At 38.3% G+C, this 26,960-nt stretch overlaps 1 protein-coding gene across 1 annotated transcript in view; it reads right to left on the bottom strand.

Annotated features, from left to right (window-relative positions):
• Positions 1–10,888: 10,888 nt before the first annotated feature.
• The window catches only part of FRK (fyn related Src family tyrosine kinase), a 50,638-nt gene continuing 34,566 nt past the window's right edge, over positions 10,889–26,960 (bottom strand). Inside the window, exons 5-8 of the mRNA XM_027692819.1 lie at positions 21,448–21,606; positions 15,906–16,087; positions 13,560–13,725; positions 10,889–11,695 (exon numbers count right to left, since the gene is read on the bottom strand). Coding sequence (XP_027548620.1) covers positions 11,502–11,695; positions 13,560–13,725; positions 15,906–16,087; positions 21,448–21,606 — 701 coding nt within the window. The 3' untranslated portion in view covers positions 10,889–11,501. The remainder of the gene's footprint in view (positions 11,696–13,559; positions 13,726–15,905; positions 16,088–21,447; positions 21,607–26,960) is intronic.

The following is a 26,960-nucleotide window of genomic DNA, read 5'->3' as shown; positions in this document are numbered from 1 at the left end:
TGAATTCATGAATTCTACATAGTTGCTCCATTCAACATAAGACATTGTTCACTGCCTCTAGTCCTGGGAGATATTTTATTCACCTGCAAACTCGTCTTTAGTCTGTCCAAAATAGTATTTTAGTTCTAAATACAGGGATGTCATTAAATAGAGGGCATCTGACATTGCCGTAGGGCTTCCCAATTGAAAAAATGGTCTATCAGATGAGGGAATTTGTCATCATTGTATTGCTGCTACCTATCTACTGAAGCTAAATAAAAAAATTACACTACCTTTGCACCTTTTGTTCTTTGGAGTCTCCAGGGAAATCAGGCAGATCACAACCGAGTTAAGATTCCAAACTGTCAGTCAGAAGCAAAAGGAGTTTTCAACACTTTAAGTAGGGCAAGCGGATCATTCCCCAGTCTTAGCCAAAGGAGTAGAATAGCAAAGAAACCCAGACAGACTCTGACTCCGACTCTCTTTTTGATTACCCACAGCAGCACTGAACAGATCTTTTGTAACCTATTGACAAGACTCTGCAAGATTTTAATATGCCCTCTTCCACTCCCATCTCCCTTTTTCCCAAACTCATAACCACTGGAAACTTGTGTGCAATTCAGTGATAAAGCAGACTTGTTTGTAGTTTAATAAAAAGTCTCTGTTTCCTCAGAGCAGTGTTCTACTCGTTCTTAAGCTTTCTTCTCCCAATCCACCCATCACAATGCAAAAATGTCATGTTAATATTTTATAAGCAGAGTCCTCCCGGTTTCTTCTTAGAAACAGCAGCATCCTTGAATAATTTATACCAGTCTGCGTCTGCTCTACTTTTTTTCCTGGACTTCAGTAAGCTTCCATGAAGGAAAGGGAGGAGGAATCAAATAAGCAACTGCTAGCAAGTGTCTGCCTCTGCATCCAACATTTGTCTTCCATCGTCCCCATCCCCCCACATCATCAGGAAAGACAGGAAAGGAAATTCTTCTCTCAGAAATGTTAAAGGTTGAATTCAAGTTCCAGCCTAGCAAGGCTTTCCACAGCTACAAGGATCACAGCAGGTAAAGTCTGGTTGAGTAAACACCTGCGTGTCAATATTGTCTGTAGCATCATAACTGAAAGATGTTTTAGTGAAATTTGGGGTAAAGAGGGAGTTCGACCATGCAGGGGTCTCCACACAAGGTTTTACATTGCCTCCCAAAGTGTTCTGTAATGTAAATTGTTTATGCCTTTGGTGAAACAAATTTAAAAACAAAGCAAAGCAAAATCAAGCCACATGCATACAAAACTCACAATCACATACCCACCATCTTAAAAAAAATAATAAATTATTAAATATAACCTGCAAAGACTGCAGGTTCCTGGAGTGTCCCTTCTTTAAGCTGAAACACAGAGCAACAGAAAAGAGCAGAGGAGGTATCAGGGTGAGGGTCAGGCTGGAAATCCCCTGCTCTGAAGGAATGAGCTTCTTGGTCACATTTTCCATAAGTACAAAAACTAGAACTGTATTATTATTTTGTAACTTCCTATTCATTACAGTAGAAACCAATTGGTTAATGTAAGCTGCTAGGTGCCAAAAGATGTGAGTCTGCCCCAGCTCTGCCCTGTGCCAAAGAGCCTGGAGACAGAAGTGGCTGTTCCTAATGCCACACAGCACATTCCTGCTCTTGCTACAGAGACCGGGTACCGAAGGCTTGCTGGTATCATGCACTGCGTAAACCTTGAAAAAGCCTTTTGTAAAGTTTCTATCAGTACTACTACTTCCTATGCCAACACAAGGAAAGGCAATCAAACAGCTAAAGGAACTTGTGCCTTTGGAAAAAAAAACTTGATGGGTTTCTTAGAATTTTTTTCTGGCTAAAATCAACAAAGGACATTTAAATCCTACTAAACTCACAGAGGGTCACAAGGAGAACCAGTCTCTTAGCCTCATTATCTTGGAAACATCCAATAGAGGACTCCAGGTATTTAACTGTCATACATTCTTGACTACAGTGCTGGTCTTTAGACAGGAACACTCTATCCCCATAGGCATTTTCCCTCTTTGCTTGTCTTTTAATCTCACCTTCATCCACTTCAGGCAGATAAATTATTTTCAGTGTTTTACTCTGTAAATCAAAAGCAAGTCTGTGGTTTGTACAGGCCATTCCCAATCTGCTAACTGAACCCAGTAGCAGCGCATCTGCAGTAACACAGGGTAATAAACAGCATTCAGCTGAACACCTGCAAAGTACTGAACTCTGAGTTACCTGTGATGGGTAAGCTAGCTCAAAATGCCACTCAGGAGACTATTAAACTTTCATCTTTCACCTTTGAAACCAAAACACTGAACTTGGATAGCTAGGTGATTAAGCCTTCACATTATCAATTTCTCAATACTACAGAGAATATATATCTTCATTGCAGTTGTTGAAATTTATGCTAGCATAACTGATATATCTTCACCAGGTAGTGCAGAGGTTGCTAACAGTGCCAAAACACCACAAAACTGCAGAGATTAACTTGGAAATACATCTCTCCAGCTTTCTTTGTGAGGCTGGTAGTAAATTCTAGTTTTCTACAACTATTTAGTAATAGTACCAAGTTATCTTGTGATGTAAAGTTTTCTCTGTTATATCCATGCAGAATGAAGTTACACCTTTGCCTGCAACAGGGAAATACCGTAGAGAAAGTTGTTATTTCCTAATTTCAAAAAGCCTCTTTGAAGTGTCAGAAGGTTTCTAAGCTGCTTGCTTAGCCACAGAAATGTGTTTATGTTGATATTATGCAACTGTAAATTTAATTTTAGAAGGAAGAAGTTTAATTTTGCTAATAAAATATAAAAGATAATTAAGGGTCAGATGTTAGTAGTCTTAAGAAACAGCACCATTATGATTTAGATATCAATCATAAGTTAACTCCAAATCAATATTTGACACTTGCACTATATTTAAATTATATTGCTCTAAAATACCTTAAGAATTCACTGTTGAGAATACAGCTACTCCATAGATCAGGCTAAAGAAAGACCAATATAATAAAAAAATCATAATTGTAAGTATGTTTTCCACAATGATATTCCAAAATCCATTCTAAATAAATCTTGTGTGATATCTCATTAAAATACAAAATTTAGTTATATCAAGAACTAAGGAAATAAAATATGTTTATTCTCTAATACTCTGGATGTTTTACATCTGCCCTTAAGAATAATTTCACATGGTAACTGATTGCTGTAGCCACATTTCTTATAGCAAGGGTGATTAATAAAAACTTCACAAAATTATTTTACAGTTTTGGGACCTGTAGGAAGATGGGATATGCACTTATCAGACCTCCAGAAACCACAGGTATGTGAAATCTCTTTTCACTGTATCAGGCAGGGTTTAGCAAATACACTTCCTTTATTTGCATGGCAATCATTTAGAGGAAAATAACAACTACACTGCATGCTCCTAAAATGGAGCTAATGGAGGGAAACACACAGTGATATAATCATGTACCACTGCAGTGCCAGGATGGGGAGAGCTGTTGGATCACCCTGAAGCTGTTTCATCTTACCAGTGACCCTATCCAGCAACCTGTGGCATTACTGGGCTATACAGGGCTAATGCTACAAGCAGGATGGGAAATGAGCTTTTATCTAATTTGGTCAGTTTGACACTAAAAAGTTACATTTACCAAGGTAAATTAAACTTAGCTAGAATTTCTGGGCAGTAGTAATGACTCTTTTAGGACTAGGTTTTCCTAAGGGGCAAAAAAATAACTTTATAAACTTCCAAATAGAAATAGTAAAATGAAATATTCACACAAACCTGAAGATGTAAATGGATAACTGATCCAAAACCCAATTCATTTATTGCTCTGCGTTCTCTGCTTCCTTATTCATCTCTTTTATTTACACTCCCTTGAGAAAATTTGGTAACTTACTTAGACCATTATCTACATCTGCTGATACAGAAAGTCAATGGCAGTAGGAATGGGTCTTCTGCTACTGCAACCTGAGGTCTTGTAAAAGATCATGGGAAAGCAGCTGAGCAGGATATAAACACTTTTCAAAACAAAGCCTTTCTCTGCAGAATTTCCAAGACAAGAATATTGGCTTGGTTGTGTGTGAGCTCCAACAGGCACCAGTGGCATTTCAGAAATCAGATGTCTCATCCACATCAAAAGTCAGAATGATCCAAATCAGAAACAGCTGTTTTCATATGCCACAGACAGATGACAGCAGCTACCACAGATGAACTGCTGAAGCTGGTTGGGGTATTCCTACACACATCCACAGTGTACGAACAAATACTTTAAGTCTGTCACCAGTGTTTGCTTTACAGGATTGTAAGGCATAAGTTTTCCTAAAGGTAATTGATAGTGGTGAAATTTCCTCTCAGTTTCATTCTCCAATATGTGTTTGTCTTTTGAGGCAAACTGCTCAGGAGCCAGACCCTCCTGTAGTCACAGTACAAATAGAAAAAGAGTTTAATAGCCTTCCCTCTGACTTAGCCATTTTTCAGATTTTTGCCTTACTAGCACCTTATATTAGAGTCACACCCTGTATCGCTGATTTTTCCTCCACTAAAAGTCTAGTCCATTTTCTATTTCTAGTTGCACGGGAAAATGCCAGATAATATTAAGACCTTGACATTGGAAATTTAGGGAACCATCACAGTCTCTTGTGCCCTACCATCAATGAATTACTCTTCCTATCACACCTTTCCTACAGAAAAAGGCCCGTGTTCCTATTTTAGGGAAGGCCGTTGTAAAGTTTGTGAAGTAGCAGCTCTCACACCTCATTTCTTCCAAATTTCAGTACCTTATTAATCTGACTATTGTTAGTTTATTCATCCATAGTTGAGGGTTCCCAAAGATTTGTGTTGAGTCATTTCTCATCAGCTCCAAAAGCAGTCTGTCAACTGCAATAGGAATCTGTATTATTATCATAATCCAATGTATGTTTGTGTGGCAGAAGGACAGTTAAACAAACCGGGGAAGACCTCTGGGCTTATAACTTGTTACTGCATGTCTCTTTTTCCATAAATGATCTGATATCTGGAAGAGATGATAGAGTGGATGAGAGCCATCCTGGTAAGGTGACAGCCAATGCTGATGGTGGAACAATGGGAAGAGGAGACAATTATTATCAAAGAGTTGTGATAAGAATGTGGCTTTAGATGACATTGCTGACTTTGGAGAACTGGTGCCTACATTTGGAAGAGGAGGTAAAAGGAAAAAGGAAATGCACATTTTTCAAACTTTTGATTTTGATGCAAAGGAACTCAGAGCCAAGGAGTTCTAGTAAAACATGCAAGTTCAGTTTGCATTTTTCTGGCTTCTGAGAGGAATGTGGAACTGAGATGCTGGTGATGGCATAGACCAGAGAGTTATTTCTTATAAGAAGCTGCCTCAGAAAAAAAAAAACAACCCACCAAATCCATTGTGTTCTGGTTTTTGTCCTTTTAAACATTTGGCAGAGTAATGGAGCACTTTGGAATATGAATGAGTTTTTCTGTTTGCATATGTAAATAAAAAGATCATAGCCCCAAAACATCCAAATAAATGTTTTTAAATACCAAGAACAGAAAAAATTAGTGAGAGAAAAAAATAATGTTAAAAAACATAAAAACCATCATGTCCAACAATAGAAACTTTCAACATATTTAGATAGTCTTTTAAGCAGAAAGATATAACTATCCAGCAAGAGAGAGAGATAGGAAATAAAACTGTTTTGATATTGCTACCTATATATTTGAATTCTCTAGTACATTAAAACACAGAAGTCCAGTCAGTATACTCAGATATTTATATCAAAGTAATTAAAGAAAAATAATTCAGTGCAATATGCATTTCTTTCCTTTAATACTATAAACAGAATAATCAGCTCATTCAGTGTTTTTTTACAAATTCAGCAGCAGCTTTCTGAAACAATTTCTCTGTTCTGGAATGTTTACCATTGTCTTTGCTAAATACATGAACAATTGCGAAAGTATGAAAAACTGTTCCTACCTCTCTTTTATCTTTTTTTTTGTTTGTTTAAGGTAGTTTTAGGAATAATCTTTAAGGATCAATTTTTTATTTTTTTTTTACTTTAGAAAAAGAACAGAAAAAAATCTCTCTATCTCCCAGTGTAACTAGATTCTTTTCACTCTATGAGAGGTCTAATCCCCCTGTAATAATATTGGTAAAAAAATGGGGAAGGGGGAAAGAAATGAAAAAGTTGTGTATCTGTCTTAGTTGAAAGTTTTGCTGAAAATAGTGGTGGAAACCAAAGTACAGTTTCAGACATGTTTTTCAACTCTAATGATATTTAGATCCAGAAATTTGCTAAAATTCATTTCTAAGATACTGAATGCTTCAAATGTACATTTTCATTTCCTCTACACCAAAACAAGGCCAGACTGAATTCTTCAGTACAATATAGCTGTGAAGATTAAAATGCCAAAGTACTTTTCAGTGATTTTCCCAGCTTGCTCATACATGTCATTGATTTTTTTCTTTTGCATTAGTCTTTTCTGAGAAGCCTGTGACTGAAAAAATAAATTAAATGGACCTGCTAATAATAGTAAGCATGGATAGAATAAGTCTTTTCATAGACCCCAGCTCAGTATTTTATTTAAGCATACACAGAGGTCTTCTGGGCAAACTTTTGCAGCAGGTGACTGAGACACACACTGACCCAGATGTTGTTGGAACAGAATGGAAGCCACACAGCTTTCCATAAAAATATACACATATACACATCTACATCCCTTTGAGCACAGTGACACCGCTTATACAGGCAGCATTTTTGTCTTCTCCAAGATCCATACACTAGAAATATCTGACCAGTCGCAATGACCACAGGGGCATTAAGTGGACATGTTGCTACAGCACTTTTAAAGGACTGAAACAGAAGCACACAGGAGAGAGAACATAAGGTGCAATCACTCAAATGAGTCATGTGATCCATTTCTACATGCTGATAATTCGTTGAGTGTGAACCACAATAGAATAATGCACTCAGCTGGTTCAGTTCCTTGCGTGCTCTAAGTTACAAACCTACAAAAAGAAAATTGCTGCACATAGTCAAGTAATTCAGAGAGCAAGTATGAGATACAATGGAGAAAAAAAAAGAAGCAGTACAAGAGATAGAAAGTTCCCTGTTGCCCTATCAAATTTAACATCCCTGTATACGTTCTTGAATGCAGATTAGGTGAATAAAGTTCTCTAATAGAAGTCAAAATATAAACACTAGGGACTCTCTAATACTTACTGTTCAATTACATTGCTCTATAACTTCCTGAAGAATGGAGGGTTTAAGAAAAAGAGAGATTCTTTCTTTCTGGTTGGACATTTTTAAGTTATCATTTGTAAGACCACATAAAATGATTTAGTTGTCAAAGAATAACTGAATTACATAAATAAAACATTATATAAAAGACATCTTAGTACAATTTATGTGAAGTGAATTTCACAAGGACCAGCCTATTGTAGAAAATTCAACTTATCTCTTCCTGATCCTTTTATTCTATCTAAACATAGAAATTTATGTCAGTTCAAAAAAATCTATTACTGTTTCTCATAACTGAATCCATTATTTTCCCTCCATGATCCATCACCCAAAAACAAGCGCAATAGATAGTTCTAGCAGAACTTTGAACATAAAAGGCCTCAAGAATAGAATGAGATATGTTAAACCTATCTCACTGTGCACTGTAACTGGAAATGATAACCTTGAGGTTTAATTTAAATCAAGTCATAGCAAAGAATTCTGACTGTAATTGTTATCTGCCATATAAATAAAATTATTGTGAAATGGAATTTGGCTTGGAAAGGTATAGTTTTGCTTGTTGCATTGCCTATCATCAAATTGGACTCTGGGAAGGTTTATCACTCTTTGCCACCTTCTCCTACCAGTATTTTTTAATAATGGATCCATTTGACTGCAAAAAATATGGAAAGAAAGAGCTGAAAACAAATTATTCATTTTCCACATTACTCTTTATTTCCAGAGCTTTGCTGGTTCCATTGTATTAGTGATTTTTGTCTCCTTTGTTCCCCTGCCAGCCCAAGGAAAAACAAAGACTCAAAATTAGAGCTCATATTAGAGTGGCAGCATTTCACTTGTATAACAGCAGTTTACAGACAGGAAAAATAAGGGAGCATGTTCAAGTGCATGGATTTAAGCCAGAACAAGGAACCAATGGATCTCAGGTCAACATTTGTGGTTTCCAAGTTGGCCTCAGCTGGATTGCTGACGATGTCAAAGGTGCTCTTGCAGACACCAGACTTCGTCAGTGCAACACAGAGCAAGAGAAAACGGAACAATCTACTTTCCTGCCTTTCCTTGCTTTCCACTTTTGCTAAGAAAAGAGAGTGCACTAGTCTCAGGACACACATCAGCGGGGTGGAAATGGTGCTCAGGCTTAGAAGACAAAGACTGACTACACCTCTTCACCCACAGTACATCTTGGGAAGGCCAAATATGCATAGGCTGTCTCAAAGACGAACACAAAATTAATTTATTTGATGTAGTATTTATAATGAGACACACCAAAGTGAACTTACCTGCTGCTTTCAAGCAGTGCTGCTGCTTGTCTCCCACCCTGGGCCAGCACATAGGAGAGGCAGCTGGCAGACCCAAACTCTATTAACCAGCTGTGTCTGTGCAAGTATGCAAAGGGAAAGCAGAGGGGATGAAGTGGCAGGATGCGGCAGCAGGGGAACATTCCTGCCAGCAGCAGCCCAGCATGCCAGGCTGTATCACCTGGAGGCCATCACATACAGGTGCCTGCTCCTCACACGGCTCATCAGGGTGCAGCTCACTTGCAGCTTCTGCTCCTTTTAGCCTAAGGTGGCTCATGAGGCCACACTTGGTAGACAGAGCTTGAAACAGCTACTTTCAGTTTACAACATGCGGGTTATTACACACACCCTTCAGCAAAGGGTCTCACCTCTGCCAGATACCTTTACAGCAGCAAACACAAAGACCACCAAGGGTGCTTCAGAGGAGAAATTAAGTTTTGGGACACTGATTTAACATCTCAAGGAGCTTTTCTCTCTCTCCTTTGACTATAGAGGAAATTAAGGAGACAAATAATTCAATTTACCTAGACAAGTAGACTTTCTACTTCCTATATGTTGGTTTAGGAATACATTCAAGCTTGCTTGGCCCCGGCAGATGAACCTTAGGATTAAAGGGTGGGCTCAGTTCAGCGCATGCTGTGTCTCACCTAAAAAAAATCCATTGCGCAGGCTGGAAAGGTAAAAGACCTTTCCCAAAATCTTCGTTCGCAAAGACTGGCCATTACCTTACCTTACCTATTGTACAGGTGGGATTTCTTCAGAATTACTGGTGTCACTTCAGTGGAGTCCTACAAGATGCTGCTGACTTGAGGGTAGAGGCCAGCACAGAGCAGCTTGGACCAGTTGGTGTAATATGGAATTCTGAAAACTTTGCTATTTCCCTGCTGTCAATTTATTTTTTTTCCGGCAACTTGTTTCCTGTGAACTGCATACGTCAGTGCTTTTTTAAGATTATATCTTTTATCAGCAATTTTGGGGGGGTTTTGAGTGGGGAAACTCAACTTTTAGTTGCAACATTCTTAATGTTATAAGTCTGGAAAATCATGTTAGAAATACTGCTTGAACATCAAGAGCCTAACTTTGACCTACTCTGTGGGATTTGCTAACCTAGTACTGTAACAGAATTAAACACAGCTCCCAGCTAGATGAGATACACATGGATTGATGGAGGTTTGATAATCATAAATAACATCTTGTTGAGGCCATGAGCCAGTAGCTAGCATGAGTCTCACAACAAACATGGACAGAGGACAGAAGGAGACTTTGCCTGAGAATCTCCCAGGTCCTTCCATGCCAATTCTTATCAGGATGGAGTTGGTGAAGCCAAACTTCCACTTCTTTCTGAGTGGATGATTACTTTCCAAACTCACATGGATGCTATGACAGCTAATCAATTATAGCTGTATTATGCTGTACAAATTTGATTACTATAAAGAGAGTTAGTAGGGAGAAACAATTCAAAGAAAATGAACAGGGACACAATGCTATAAAGACACTGTAGTTAGATAGAAAGAAGAGAAAAACAATAAATAAGGAAAGGGGTTTTGAATAATGAGTACATAAGAGATGTGTATAAAAGAAACAAGCAGTGTGCTGCCTTCCAAAACAGAGGAGGGGAAAAGGAAATTAAAAATTAGAAGCAAGGCAAGCCAGCAAGATGAATAGATTTGAAGTATAAAGAGAAGAAAAGAACTTGAAAAAGGTGTAATAAAAGCCACCCAGCCTTTAAAGTAATGAATATTTTAATTTTTTTATGCCCTTTCTGGATATTAGAGGGAAATGGTAGCACACGTATACTGACCTTGCACTATGCTAACACAGTCCAGTTTTTAATTCCTGAATTATGTAGTTAAATAATTAACTGATGAATCACAAGTAAATAATGAATTCTTGGTTCTGTAAGCCTCACAACTGAGAACATAAAACTGTCACAGTGATAACCAGATTTTAGCAGAACTGATATTGTTGTTAGTCAGAAAAAGGACAAAAAAAATGTAATATTTGTAGCTATAAAGACAGCTAGAAGAAGCACCTGGGCTCCATTTTCCCATGGAACAAAAAAAAAGGGATCATCTATTATTTAAATCTACTATATTAAAGTTACATCTGGAGAAGGTAGAAGAATGGATTGCTAGTTTCTCTGCAAATTACCTAGACCTGCCCTGGGCCTTGTCCTATTGGAGAGGATGCATGATTCGAGGGAACAGGATTGGAAAGGGTGTCACTCTAAAAGGCTAAGGCAGTTTTAAATTCGTGTCAAAATATCTTTTCCTCCAATACCCCTAAAATGAAGAGCTATAAAATAAATCCTTAGAGTTCAAAGAACAATAGTTTATCGGTTCCATGGCACTATTTAACAACCTTGAGAACAAATAGCTTCAGGAATCTAATGTTTATTCTTGTAATAGAGGAACAGTAGACAAACTAAAAAAGATCAACCTTTGTATCCACAAAACAAAATAATTCCTTTTCTGCAATTAACATCTGTTTATTTCCTGATACAGCAAAAGCATGTGTACCTCAAGCCTAAGAAAGGCAATTACTTTGGATTCTGCCATCATCACAGTCACAGGATTCCTTTTATTATTTTTTACAGCGAGAGGACTCTGGGAGCACAGATCCTGCTGTGCAGAGCCATCACACTCCTTCATGAGAACAACCTGGTAGGAATGAAAAATCTAAGCAAAAGCAAATAATTATTCCAATAAAGAAATGAAAAAAATTTACAATAGTTTTCAAGCTAGACCCATTTCATTTGTTAATTCTTGCAATCTGTTATTTAAAAATAAATAGAAGACACTTTATTTTAAAAAAAAATTTAAGAGTCTCTGAGGATCAGCGTGGGTGTGAAAACGTACCAGGATTCCTCAGCACCCCCAAGTAACCTTGAAGCCTGAGGTTAGGCTGACTCAACAGCCCCCTGTCATCTATGCCGGCTAGCACCTGTCCTTCAGGGCCCACTGAGGGGTTCCTTTCACCATGGCCTGTGCCTAGGCATAGGAATAGGACTCAGTGTCAAAGTAGCCCTCCAGCTGCTTGCTGAGGGCATCGAAGGTGGGCCGCCCATCCACCTCCGCGCTCCAGCACTGCAACATCATCTCATAGAGCGGTGCTGGGCAGGTCTCCGGCTGAGGAAGTCTGTACCCATCATCCAGCAGCTGGATCACCTGGTGTCCTGGCATACCTGCAAGCCAAAATAAGTTCATCAGACTATTCAGGGTCTACTTAGTGATGCCATGTATCTCTGTGTCTTCATCACAGAATCACGGTAGAATGGTTTGGGTTGGAAGGGACCTTAAAGACCATCTTGTTCCAACCACTCTGCCATGAACAGGGACACCTTCCACTAGACCAGCTTGCTCACAGTCCCTTCCAGCCTGACCATGAAGACTTCCAGGGACTTCCTCATCTCTTACTGTTTACTAGCAGTTAAAAACCAGTTCCAGTGCTTCCCAACCACCTCATCCTGACTGTGCCACCTGCGAGGCACTGCAAACGGGTTTGTCTGGGTGTGAGGCTTTTCTTGGCCAGGTTTGCCAAAATTTTTCTGACACCTATTTCACTTAAATTGTTGCTAAATCCCTATAGTCTCAATGACTCCAAAATCTCTCAAGAAAACCTGTACTGCTACTGAATTTTCCCCACATTTAGAAACCTTTTTGTAAAGTCAGCCCTAAGTTTCTTCAAGGGCAGACGTGCAGTGACATCCTGCCTGCTCTGCCACCACCAGCAATGGAGAAGAAACCATTCCCTTTCCTTTGCTATACCTTTATATACTAAAACTATTGTTCCGTTCACTTTTAATTTTTTACTCTTTAAATTAAATCTCAAATTGTGTAATCTTAACTTCTTTTCCCTAGATCTCTGAATGGTGTTTCCTCTGTACATTGTCCACTGCCACCACAAATCAACACAACCTTTTCTCCTAACTGATTACTGAGGACAAACTACTGAAAGTAATACCAAGTAAGCAAATAGCCATGGCAAAAAAACATTTTCTACTGTCAAGATACAGGTAAAATATGTCTTTGTAAAGGGATAACACTGAATGTATTTTCAGACAATACTCAGAACTATGGTGTTACATGTTTATACTAAAATCTTTTATTTGTAAGTCTGTGTGCATATGCACACATCTGTAGTTTATGTAAGACCTCAGGATTTTTTGCTTTGCTTTTTTTTTTTTATCTTTTCTTCAGAATACCTTCATAGGAGGTGAGGGTGGGAATCAAAAAGCAAAATCAATTTTGCCTTTTACAGGAAATATCAGTTTGAGACCCTGTGAAGTGTAGTTTATGGTGAACGCACCACCCCTCAGGCCTGTTCAGGTGCAACATAACTTTTTTTTGCTTTAGTTCTTCCCTTGTGCTCTCCTCACCAGCACTAAATGAGCCACAGTCAATCATCTCACTAATATTGTATGTTATTGGAGCCACAGTTCCTTGAGCATTTTTCACAGTGCTAGGAACAGTAGCTGCTCTCAGACCACTATATCTACTTTTGATGTTGGTGACATTTTTTAATTCTTTATTTAATTCTTGTGATCCTTCTCTTTATGAAGACTTTTCAATGCAATAGTAAAATATAAGGTAAGGGGAGAAGTACACCCTGATTCATTTCTCAGACACCTTCTTCCTGAAGTGCCCGTGCCACGCTCCACATATAGTTCATTCTTCCATGAGATATACTAAAAAAATTTTTAAAAGGACAGTATGTGGAATAAAAAAACCTTCCTTTTTTTCTTCCCTTTTTCCATATTCCAAGAATTGGCACCTGATGCTGGAGGAAAATAGCCAGCTGGCTTAGGTGCCTGTGCAAGAAGCAGCTTAAATGTATGCTAATCACAGCATTTGGAAAGCTTCCAGGGAGCCTGGGGAAGCCAGAAGGTCTGACCCACTAAACGGACCTCATCCGAACAGCCTTCTTTCTCTGTTTACAGTTTTAACCCTTTAACATGCCCATAGAACAGGCATTCAACCTTTTTTTTGTGTGTCATTCTAAAAGCAAGAAAAAAATTAGACATCATTCTTTAGGTTAAAAGGACTTACCAGCATAAGGCATCTTCCCATAGGTGATTATTTCAAACAGAAGTATTCCAAATGACCAGACATCTGATTTAATACTGAATCTGTTGTAGCGGATCGCCTCCGGGGCTGTCCATTTTACTGGCAGTTTTGTTTCAGTCCTAGCTTCATATACATTTTCATTTTCTACCTGTCATGGATATAACGAAGTAAGCCTGATTTCAGATCTGCTTCAGCAAAGCACTTAAGCACCTGACTAAGCTCAGCATGTGCTTAATCTTATCATCTTTTAGCCAAGAACTTGTCTTTCATGGCATTACAGTACACATTTGCTGAAGTCTATCATTGAATTTGGCTTCACATTTGAGAAATGCAGAGGCTTCATCGGAGACTTTTCTAAAGCATTTATCATTTCAAGCAAGCACACAGCATTGGAGTAGCTCCTGATTAATTATGACTTGCTACTGTGAATCCTGTTCCTGGCATGCAAGATTTCAAAAGTCTGTCAGGAATGGCAGCGTAAGCATCCTGCTGACACTAGAGACCAAATGGCTTCATGTCATGTCATCAGTAAACAGAGAAGGCAAGAGCAAGAGCTAACGAATTTCAGAACCTTTCTCTGTGATTTATTGTGGTGTTGAAGGGCCATTGAATATGATAACAATCACTTACACAGGTTTCCAGGACCAAAGAATAAACTCTGACTGATTCAAATTAATATATTAGCTTACAGAGAGTCAAATTAATTAATGTAAAGTGAAGATGAAAGACGCATAGAAAAACTGTTAACTTCCAAATTTGTAGAATCATATCCTTAAAGGTTTATTGCACAAACATCTAAATTTTGCAAACATTTATTCTCTCTTTAATTCCTACATGTAATTTAGTGTACTTAAGTCACATCCAAGTCTTGGTCAAGTTTTTCACATGCAAATCCTGGCAAACGTGTAGCAGATTTTCCTTGTTTTAATACAAAATCTATGTTTCCCAGCTTCAATGCCATATAGTTTTGAAAATACTGGTTGTAGTGATTTTTATCTATATACTGATACAGTATCTTGACCATAATACTCATCTCTAGGAGCAAGAAATTATTTCATTATACTAATTAATGCATATGGAAATACTGATTTCATTTCTCACACCTGATCCTTTGTGATCTTTGCATGTGACCATGTTATTGTTTTGCCTTAGGAGACAAACTATTCCTAGAAAAATATGCCAAAATGACTCTACAACTGAATATCTTAGTAAAGTTCAGCTTCAACAAGAAATGTCAACAGCTGTAAATTATTACCCTTTCTAGCGGGGACAAAGGAGAAATATCCACTGTGAGCATTGTTTATTTAAAAATATGTATTTTTTCATGTTAAAGAATTTACAATCTGAACTTATGCATATCTAGAAGGATCAAAATTAAGCAAAAAGCACTTTCAAAGTCCCTTGATGCCATTGTCAAGCCATTATTCTATACTTCAGTGTATAATAAATCCAACTCTGTTACAAACTTCAATTTCGGCTGCTTGAATGTAAAAAAACAAATGAGAAGCAGAGGACTTTTTTCTCTGTTTTTCCTTCTCAGGGCAAGAACATAAATCAATTAGAAAAAAAAAACACAACCAAAGACCTCAGAAATTATGGATTACATACTGAAATCCATAAAATATGGCAAATCAAATCTTTCCAACTCTGATCAAATCATTTTCAGAGGTAGAAAATCTCATTTCTAAACCACAGCTCTTTCCTAGGGAGATATTGGTCAGTGATACTTGTCATTCCCTGCCCTCGAGGGCTAGAGGAAAAAAAACGTTGCAGTGGCAAAGAACTTGAAACTGGATAAGATTTAAAGCTCTGAGAGCTCACTTTATGAACTTTGCTGTTAGCTGTGGAAAGGAATAAGGTACTTTTATGATTACTACCTGCATTTGCAAGCATCATGGAGGCAGTGGAGCAGTGAACAAGGAGAGAATAGCTGCCAATACATTTTTATATGACTTCCCTTTCAGGCTCAAGAATATAATTTTTTTGTCATTCCCATGATCTCTCTCCATGTGGCAGACACTAGCATTGTGGATAAAGGTTGTCAAGCAAAGGCTGTTGCTTGCTAGGCTCCTTTCTTGGTGACTAAGTGGGAAGCAGACACCAGAATGCTTTCTGTAGACTGACAAAAAGGCACAGACCACCTTCTAACTTTGCATAGGATAATCCAGGTAGACGATACAAGTGAACACATTACGGATCCTTTTCTCCCTGGGCTTGCCTTTTGCCTGAACACAGCAATTCAGAGACTGCAGTCAATCCTTGAGTTGGCCTCTTCTACCTTGTTCTCCAGAGTTAAAAGCAGAGACAATTCACTCTCCCACAACCTACCTTAAAAACTCTTGCAAGTCCAAAGTCGGCCACTTTGTAAACATTGTGTTCACCAACAAGAACATTCCTGGCTGCCAGATCCCGATGGATATAGTTCTGAGATTCAAGGTATGCCATCCCAGAAGCCACTTGAGTAGCCATGTCTACTTGATGTGTCAGGAAGATTTGAGAGCCTCCGTCTTCTGTTTAAAAAGAAGATGACAAGAACAGCATAATGTTTACAGATTTCAGATACAAATAACTGAAAAAACGACTGGGTCAAATAGCCAACACAAATGAACAAAACCATGCAATACAATAAAGTAATAGCCCAACCAAATGACAGAGGTTAGCAAATGACACTATTTATTCCACAATAATTGGGTAACAGTGCCTGCCCCATCTTCTCTAAAGAGTAGATACTAAATGCAGGAGTTGATCTAGGCCTGGAAAGAGCTTTTGACACAGTTCAAAGAGAAAGGTGTTTATCTGCTGATAGTAACATCGTATGCACCTTTCTGACAGGTGCATAAAACTGTTCCAAACTGTGAGTAAGAGTTAATGTCAGTACCCACTGGCTGTAGCCAAAGCTGACTAAGGATGGAAAAGCACAAAATTACCATTGTTCCCTGTTCTCCAATGATTCTTACTAGGAAATATACCACCTGCTGTCAAGTCTAACTCTCGTTTTCACTTTCCAGTTCACTTGATGTTTCACACTGTTATCTCTGTCATTGCTATTCAACAGTAGGACTCCTTGAGCTGTTTTCAAGCTGCCTGTTTCTCTAGTAGGCCTTTCAGAAAAAATGTGTAATTCCCACCACTTTAAAATCAGCAAATCCCAGAAATTGAGATTTGCCAATCAAAGATAAGCTGTTCAAACAAAGTAGTAGCAGAACTTTGAGCAGAGCAACTTGCCTCCACAAATGAAGGAAAGAGTCTCGGGCCATGAAAAACTGCAGCCAAAAATTGTAAGATAGATAACCAAAAAAGTCATTGGGGTATAACACATGAGAATACAAATTCAGGGCCTTTGTGGATTTTTAGGGACAGCTGACTTCCTCATAGGAAAGAATTTATACCCCAAAGTAATCCAGGTAAGACATAACAGTGTTACATTCAAGCACCACTGTCACCCAAACCCAAATGCTGCAGCACTGAAGCATGAGTGCCTACCTCTGTAGCTTCTAACACTCAAAACAGTTTCAACTTTCTGTTTCAGAATCTTAACAATATCAAAAAGCTGAATGTTTGCTGCTAGGCTTATTGGCAGTTCTCCTTTCTCATCAGGTTGGTGACTTTTACTTGCTGCCTGTGTGTTAGAGAAATAAAACATTTGTAGCTGGCAGTTTTCTGTTGTTTATTTTTAATTAATTTGTAGTGATAGTGTGTCTTAGCATTGTTTTGCATAGCCTCCTCCAGTTCTGGCATTTTATCTGACATAACCTTGCAATCCCACTTTATGAAGAATGAAATAAAGTGTGAAATTCCATTGTTTACTAATCTATTCTGCAATCTCCAGGCCTTGAATTTCCTGCTCATCTGGATGTTCTGAGATGAATAGGTAGGAAAAAAAATAATTAAATTATGAAATTTGTCCTGTATGTGTATTACCCTACGTCCTTTTTGAGGCTAAACTCATTGTCATGATAATCCAGCACCAAGATTATTTACTTCCATTGTAGACTCAGAACATTTACTTCTATTGTTGATTCAGAACATCTTTTCCTCTCCTACACATATGTTTCATAGTTGTATTGACCTTTAAAAGAAAGAGGGAGAAAAATCAGCCTATGTGAAAATCCATTCAGGCCACAGACTAATATAATGTTCTGAAGTTTTGCAATTCTGATAACTGGCAGGCATCAACATTTACTATTCGTCTTGCTAGACAAAGATATAAATCCACAAATGATGCTCAAGTTGCATTTAATCAGAAAATACCTAAATATGTATAGGTAGCTTGCATGAGTACCTGGGTTTTGGAAGCTATCTTACGTGTGTCAGCTTTAAGTGTTCCCTTTCACATGGCTTCTTCATCTGCACGGGTTGTGAACTACCTCCTGGTGAAAGCAGACAAGAATTCAGACAAACTTGAGCACATTGGTCTGCCAATGCTCAGGGATAGCCTCACAAAAGCTTGCTCCAAAAGGCAGAGCACAGACGTACTGAAAAACAGATGACTCATAAGCCTTGTGTTTAATGAGCTGCCTCAGTGCAGAACAAGAGTTAGAGCTGCTAAACCCTTCCTGTCTTATTCCCTGCAGGACACTCAGGTGCACCGTGCTAAAGGACAAAGACAAGGTCCACCTCTAACAGTGGAGTTGCAGTTGAAAGATTTTTCTTCTATTGAGGCCTGTTTGGGGTAGCAGACCAAACTGGGCTGACGTGATGCCTTTAGCCTGTGGGCTGAGGGAGAGGAAGAGACCACTGTTACCCTGGCTGCTGCAGTATTTCTTGGATGATTTATCTCTGTGAGCTGGTTCTGCACTGCAGCTGTCCTGGAGGGAAAGCTTTAAGGAGGAGCCTCAGCTGATCAGGAGCTGCAAACTGTGCACAAAGATGGAGGATGAAAGCACATGTCTCTTTGGGATCTGAAGTGTAAATCATGTATAGCAGTCTCATAAAGATTTCTGGCTATACCTCCAAAACGCCAGGCTGGACCAGCCAAAGCACACAAGTTCAAGCACAGCACTATGTTAGTACAACTGTGGAAGATTCCAAACCACAGCCGGCTCCCATTTCATTCAGAGCACTTCCGAAGAGATTACAGCTGTATTCATATGGGTATACATGTGCTGCAGTTTGTTTTAAAGTGTTCCGAGGGAGGAACAACTATAAAAACAACAAAACCAGAGTTTAATATAGACTCATAGAGTGGTTTGAGTTGGAAGGGACCTTAAAGATCCTCTGTTTCCAATCTTTCTGCCATGGGAAGGGATGCCATTCACTAGCTCAGGTTGCTCAGGGCACCGCTCAACCTGGCCTTGAACACTTCCAGGGATGGGGCACCCACAACTCTGGGTAACCTGTCCCAGCACCTCACCACCCTCATAGTGAAGAATTTCGAAGAATTACCTAAACTAAATAAAGCCTTTTTCAGTGTGAAGCCATTCCCCCTTGTCCTATCACTACATGCCCTTGTAAAAAGTCCCTCTCTTCATCTGTTTTGTAGACCCCCTTTAGTACTGGAAGGCTGCTAAGTTTTACATATATGTATATGTTTATATAACTTCCACACTCAAAATCAGGCACTACTGGTGAATTTATAAAATCTTCCCATGGACCAATAAAGAAAATGTAGCACCTCCATGTCCTTTTTTACTAATATTTTTTTACAAAACTATCACACTTTTATGAAAAATTTATTAGACAAAATAATAAAGAAGTCTTGGGGTCTGCACCCTGTTCTAAGCAATCAATCAGAACACCTCATATAGAAAGGACAGGAAAATATTCTCACTGACCTATATCTGACAATAAAAAGAAAAAAAAAAAGAAAAATAAATAAAGCAGCACTTTCTCCAGTGAAGGCATTGCCTCCATAATATTTCACAGAACTTCAAGACTGTGTCCCTGACAGAACAAGCTCCAGGTCTATCAGATTTGATAAAAGCACTCATACATTTATGACAATTTCATTCACATCCAATTACAAAGAAAAGTTTTCAGTTGCATTTTTCTCATATTGGTGGCAGCTCAATAACTCTGCATAGCAGTGTTCATCAAGAACTATTCCAAAGTACATTTGCAGGATACACAGGGAATTCAAATGCCTATCATTATTAAGCAGCTGTCATCATGGTGGAGTGTGATAGTAACTGTGAATAAAATGTTAGGGATTTTTAAAGTTGGAAAAGCATACCATGCATTTCTAGGAGGGAAAACTTAACCAGAGAATATCTTCGGACTTTCCTCAGCTCTAGTTTGCCGTATTTACCCATAGTGCTCACAGAGACAGAAGCCTTCTGGAAATATTTTCCTGTTCCCTGAAGTGGTTGAGTCTCAAGAGCTGTCCACTCATCAGGAGCTGTCCACTCCATGTCAGCTGATACATATCACTTCCAGTCATGGAGCTCTATGCAAGATTCAAATCTCTTTCCTTAAAACTCTCATTGACAGCAGACTTTTCTCTGACCAATACCTATCAAAGTACCTGGATCTCTGCCTCCGCCTCTTAGTTCTATGTACCTCCCTGTGCATAGGCCATCAGAGAAGGAGAGATACCACTAGGCTGGGTTTCAACCGGACATTTTTACTGTTATCCTGACGGCTGCCTGAAAACCAATTGCCTTTTTACAGTCTCTGATGCAGGGCTACAGAAGTGAACACTTAGGCAAGGAGCAGGCTGCGTACATGTGTTGCACACACAAGGGCAGCTGCTGTGCATGTGCTGGCAACTGATACACACACAGGCTGCAGTGTTGATGTGCCCTGGACATATTGTAGTCTGCGCACAAACAGGCCAGTTTTCACCTCTGCAATAGCTGTGGCTCATCCTGGCTTTCTCAGAGCTATTTCTCCAGTGCAATAAGTGTTTTCATGCACAGCAATCATTTCCTGATGTGCCAGGCTCTTTCAATCAGGTAAGAGGCACTCTGCACACAAAGGCATGAAAGATGAGAATTGAAAGGAAATTTGTGCCTTGCTACCTCTGGAGAGCAAATGCCTACAAAACTGTAGACAATCTGCCCCAAGCTCATGGTAGACCCTCTCTGCGCAGTTCCTGGTGCGGCTGTCCCTCTAGCAGAGATTTCTTTAGCTTTAGTTGTCTGTGGACTGAACCTCATTTAAAAAAAATGGATCTGATGAGAAGGAGGGGGAAGGTATGTGTTGTGTTAATACTTTCTGTGGTATTTCACAGGGCTTTGCTTTATGGGCTGGAAACAGAGAAGAAATTAAGCATGACAATCGCAGCAAACATTTTGTCTTCAAGAGATCATTACATTTAGCATCTCATGGACATCTGCTAAACTGAAAATGGGTAACACTAGAATCAAGCATTTCTCAATAACAGGAGTGAACTTAAAGCGCAATCATTATGCCAGTCTGTTCCAGGCTGTACATTTTTATTTTTAGTTATTATTTGCCTTCAAAAGAGCACTTTGAAGTACTGCTGAGATAAAAACCTTAATGCGATAGGCAAGGGACAAATTCATAGTGAAAAGCTATCCCTGACTAGTACTAGTTTTCAAAGCTGTTAAGCACATTTTGTGGAAGTGCTCCTATTTCACGTCAGATATGATGACCTATCCTTCTGGATGCTTGTATTTTTATTCCATTAGTGTATGTTCCCACCTACTCATAGAACTGGGTGAAAAAATATGGGTCATTACAAGGCAAGATTCAAACTATGAATGTGATTCTTTCTTACTACTCAAATATTTTGGTCCACCAAAAATTCATAAATATCTCTTTCCATTTTTCTCACACCCACATGTGATAAATAACGCAGTTTTTATATTATTTATATAGGGTGTTGTACTTCTATTTTTTATTTTAGTGTATTTACTAAACTGATAGCTGTGGCACCCCTAAAATGAATTTATAGTCATTTGCTTACTTTGAAGGTATTCTAGAAGACTTCCAAATCTCATCAGCTCAGTAATAATATAAATTGGGTCCTCCAAGGTACAGACAGCATAAAGCTGTATAAGCTTTGGATGTCTCAAGTTCTTCATTATTTGTGCTTCCCTCAGAAAGTCTTTTGGATCCATTGAACCTGAAACAACAGCATATAATAAAACATAAGCTGAGGTTATCAAAGGCCTTCCTACCAGCCTGGCAGTCTTAAGGGAATAAATGAGATTGTTTTCTGTCTTTGAAAGTAATTAGCATCTCAAATCTTCACAGTTCCCACGGAAAACAGACAGTGCAGCTCAAACAAACAGTTAATGAGTGAAACATGCCAGTTGTGTAGGGACAGAGAACATATGTGTTCCAGACACCAGAAACATAAAGGCTAAAATCAACTGCCCCCGGGCTTCCCCCAAACAGGAAACAAAAGTAAGGCTAGAATGTTAGCGGATACAATTTAAGGAAACAACCAGTTAATAAAAGGATCAGAAACTGAGGTGAGAGTGTCTAGGTAATGAACATAAAATTTCTGAGAGACAACTAGTGCTACAACAAGAATTTGTTGCACTATATTTTCAGCTTCACCAATCAAAGCCTGAAATTACTTTAGCCTATACAGAGTAGATGTGTGCATTTATATCTATAAAAATAAATAACTATTTTTAATGTTCATGTAATAACAACCTTATTAGATATACCAACGTATGCACAGATGTAACATTAATTTTACAATCCCTTAAATGTTAAAGTGTCTTAACAGCAAATTATGCCAACCTTTTAAGCATTACATAAGGTCATAACATCTCTAGTTCTATTCACATACACAGTGAGCCAATGTATAAACTATGTAAAAGAAACAATCAGAAATGGCACAGGGAGTCATGGTAAATTTAGGATTAAAGCTCATATGTCCTGAATAGGGGATTGATTAGAAAAACATGCATAAATAAAGAAGTAAAGCTTTTTCTATGAATGATTCAGTAGTGATCAGATGTTTGAGAAAGTTGGTAAATAGCATCCACTTCAAAATGTTTGTACAAACAAATATGAAATTATTCAACTAATCAAATGTCTCTTTCCTCCTAAATCAAAATACTTTAATTAAGAAGATATTACAGTGAAGATTGGGGAGGAAAAAAAATCTATCCAAGTTATTCTGCTCTATGCTATGTTTGAAAACAAACTCTTCTTCTGGTGTAAGCAGACTGAGTTATTTCAGAAGCCAAGGCTGCAAGAATAAGTTTTTATGTGTTTTTTTAACATTAGGTAACCAACAAGGTTCATTTGAGAGTTTGTCTCTGTTCCAAACACGGATGTTTAAGTTAAGTGAAATTCTGAGAGTATGTTAAATGGCTCAGCAATAAAATTTCAACAGAAAATCTCTTCTACAAAAAGAACTAGCAAATCAGCCTGGGCCACTTTTATCCAACACCTACCTTGAGTGCCACCTCCTGCAAAATGCTCCAACCTATTTCCCAAAACATACTAATGATGCGTGATTTCATATCCTTGCATCAATGCAAGAGAAATGACTCAGAAATGCTTCTGATATAGACTCTACAAAAAAAGAGCCACTTGACATTGCAAGTTGGGAGAGCAAAGATTACTTCAAGGGACAAGTGCTCCTCTCCTCCATGTCCTCATACTTCCCTTGGCAATCCCATAGGGTCCAATTTGGCAATACTCAATAGGATGCCATTAGGAGGGATGGTGAAACTTAATGGATTTCATTGCCATCAATAAATGGAGAGCAGCCAATAATATATCTCCTCAACAGGTACAGGCTATACTAATTTCCTTTAGACACTGTCAGAGGAAAGTCGAGGCCTGCATGAAAAGATCATTCTCTATGTTTTTTTCCTGTATAGAGTAGCACAATCTTTACAGATTTATTTGAACTTTCCACCAACTCTAAATTTTTTTAAAAAATATCTAGGGTTGCCTTTATATCACTTTGATACTGATTTAAAACTGTGCCCCACTAGCTTACCCTTTTCAAGATATATGCATTGTCATAGAAATCAACCTAAAATCTACAGAGAAGCTGCATGGTGTGAAGCATTCTGCCTCCAAAAGCGAATGCATAAGCATGACTAATGATTTAGCGTCAGTGCCAAAATTTGACAAGTTGATCTTAAAAAGGATAAAGTATTTGCTCACTTAGGGTCTCCCAAATCATGGAGTCTCTATGGATCATCATACAGGATTTCTTCACACCATAGAATATGGCAACCTGATTTGTTCCCATCATCAAAGTTTGACTACAAGGAATTTGTCAGTTTAATCATGCTATAAACTTCTTCTAACAAGCTGAAACCAAGCAACATGTTTTTCACATATGACAACTTTCAATAAGTTGATCAGGAGAGAAGTACTCTATTAGTTGAAGAGCTGCAAATCTTCCTTTACATTGTAAAAGAAAATAATAATAGATAACAAACTAGTGACAAAGATCAATAAGTATTTCACACATATTTTAAAGAGCATATGTAACTTTCTGTTTTAGTTAGTTTACATCATTAAATAGTACAAGTAGCAGACAGTCCCCTAAATCCCCCAGAGCCCTGTAGATCTTATATTGTAGTTAATAAAAGGATTGGATGTCAACTGAAAAAAATTTAGAAGTGTCTTTATGAGTGTTTTGCCTAAGATTAGGTTTTAGCAGCTGGATAAGCAAAGTGAAAACTGCCTCTAAAAGAAAGCGAAAATGTGTGTTTCAAATGATTTGGATAAAGCCTGTCACAATAGTGGTAAAGAAGTTACAGTACATCCCTTTGAGGAAGGAAATACATGCCACACAGAGTTTCAAAAAACTGAGTTTTTTTTTTAGTTTGTAGTTAAATATGTGTGTTTTTAATGAAGCATACATTTTCAGCTGTAAGTAGTTAACACAGTATGAACAGCAGGTTACTGTAAGTAAAAACCACTTGATCATAAAATAATTAGTTAACAGAAGCCTTTACTGAAACAACTGCAGGCTTCTTTTGTGCAAGACACCAGTTTGGGAGTAGGTTTATAAGTACCTGGAGAAAATACAGCTTTGATAATTTGTTTTTTGGATGAAACATGTTATTTTAAATGTCAAAGTCATTCTTAAGACCAAAATGTTGGAATCTATTTCTTTGATATGTCCTATGATGACGTGCTATTTTGACAGGAGTCACCTCTAATTTAAGCCTACTTAAAAAAGGTATATCAGTTCTGATTATCTTCTTCTTGAAAATATTTTGTTCTAGATTTGAAGAAGCTTCACATTATAAGATAAACACTGATAATTTGGAAAGGAGATAGAGAGGAAGTCAGTTATTTTCCAGATTCCACTGGCCTAAACATAAGTGGCCCTTACATATTCGATAAGCCCCTCACAAGACATTTTGTTTGCAACCTTCAATAAACCTTCCCAAATTACTTCAAAGTAACCTTGTACTTCAGGGGAGCCTAGTCTTCTGAATTAGTTTGTACAAAATGAACTTATGTGGAGACTACATTAAGCATATAACTGTGATCTTCTGAAGAAATTTATGAGTAATAAAGAAATAACATTAAAAAGAACAAAAATTTGGCAACACAAGAGACTAAAAAATCCTATTCACAGGTGAGTGATATAGGTATCTCTCAGTTCTCAAGCAGCTTTGTCACTATACAGAAGTAAACTTACAGGTTAAAGTAAGGTCATATAGTGAATTAAATGGAATAAAAGAATCTCTTTTCGTCCTGGGAACTTGAGGGACTTTCCTAAGTGCAAAGATTTTTAGATTGCATATGCACTAAAGAGATGACATAGTTAAGAACTGAAAATATTATTAAAAACTCTGCTGATGGTACTAACCCAGGCCCTATTTGGGAAAAGCCTCCCGAAAAATAAAAATCACACTTGGTCAGCTTTCATGTAGAGAGAAGCTTGGGAGAAGCTTTACAAGATGATAATGACGAATGTATCTGTCAACTTGAACAGGCATAAGGAACTTTATCAGATACAATTAATTGGTGATGATAGATGTCTGCTTCACATGCTGATAGTTGGAGAAGCAAGCTAGCCCAGACAAAGGGTTCTAGGATATCCATCACACTCAGCATAGGATGTAGTGCAAATCCCTGCTGCAATGACTTCCACTTAAATAGAAAAAACAATGTCTCAGCAAGGAAATAAAAACAGAAATGTGATATGACATGTTCAGGGATCTGCATCAGGACAGTGTTATGCAGAGCCAAGAACAGAAATAGCAACTGCTGGCTTCTAGACTATTTTCCTATCTATTGATCCCTACACCTCTTTGATAACTTTGATAACTCAAAAAGTCAGAGATGTTTCTTAAGGCAAAGATGTTCTTGTGTTTTGTTTTTCATTCACATATCCATCACTATGGTTTTGGCTGGTAAAATGTCACAGATATTTCCAAAGCAGTCAAACGCCAGTGAACAAATAGGAGAATTATCTGAATGAAGGCATTATATTACTCCTGCTTTTTGTTTATAGTCACAGTGACCAACAGATTGTAATACAGATAAGGAGAGGTAATAGGAAAGATATGGACTGAACAATATTTGACAGCAAAGGGTGCAATGATTATGGCGAATTTCAGTCGTTGTAATTGTGCTGAAGGGACAAAGGGTGGATTGTGTGTAAACTGTTCACTTTTCTTTGGCGTTATGATTATGGTATTTTGATGTGGAGAACTCTTTTTCCTGATGTGAGTGAAGCTTGTGAAGTGTGTGTGATGAATGTGGACTTGAATGATAATTCTTAAATATTACATCCTTAAGCATTAATTCTTAAATACACAGAGCTGAGGTGTAGAATATATTGGGTTTATGTGGCAAGGTTTGGTAGTGGGGGGCTACAGTGGTGGCTTCTGTGAGAAACTGCCAGAAACTTCCCCCATGTTGATAGATCCAATTCCAATTGGCTTCTAGATAGACTCGCTGCTAGTCAAGGCCGAACTCATCAGCTATGGTGGTAGTGTCTCTGAGATAACAGATTTAAGAAGGGGGAAAAGAAAACTTGTGCAACACTAGCAACAGCCAGAGAAGAGAGGAGTGGGAATATGTGACCCTCACTGGAGCAATCTGTTCCTGAAGGACTGCACCCTGTGGAAGGAATTCATGCTGGAGCAGTTTGTGAAGAACTGTGGCCCATGGGTAGGACTCAAGCTGGAGAAGGTTGTGGAGAACTCTCTGCTGTGGGAGGGCCCCCATGTTGGAGCAGGGGAAAAGTGTGAGGAGCCTTTCCTCTGAGGAGGAAGGAGCAGCAGAGACAGTGTGTGATGTACTGACCAATACCTCCATTCCCCATCTCCCTGCACCACTGCAAGGGAAGAGGTAGAGAATTTGGAAGTGAAGTTAAGCCTGGGAAGAAGAGACGGGTGGGGGGAAGGTGTTTTGAGATTTTTGGCTTCCTGGCATCCAGATTTTGCAATCAATGGAAATAAATGTGCTTTTATTTTATGTTATTTATTTCTCATTGTAATGTGCATTTTTAATCTATAATATGATTTATCT

Source organism: Neopelma chrysocephalum, unplaced genomic scaffold, assembly GCF_003984885.1.
Source record: "Neopelma chrysocephalum unplaced genomic scaffold, ASM398488v2 Primary Assembly neopelma1_23, whole genome shotgun sequence".
NCBI classification, from domain to species: Eukaryota; Metazoa; Chordata; class Aves; order Passeriformes; family Pipridae; genus Neopelma; species Neopelma chrysocephalum.
This window is presented reverse-complemented; position numbering and strand designations above follow the sequence as displayed.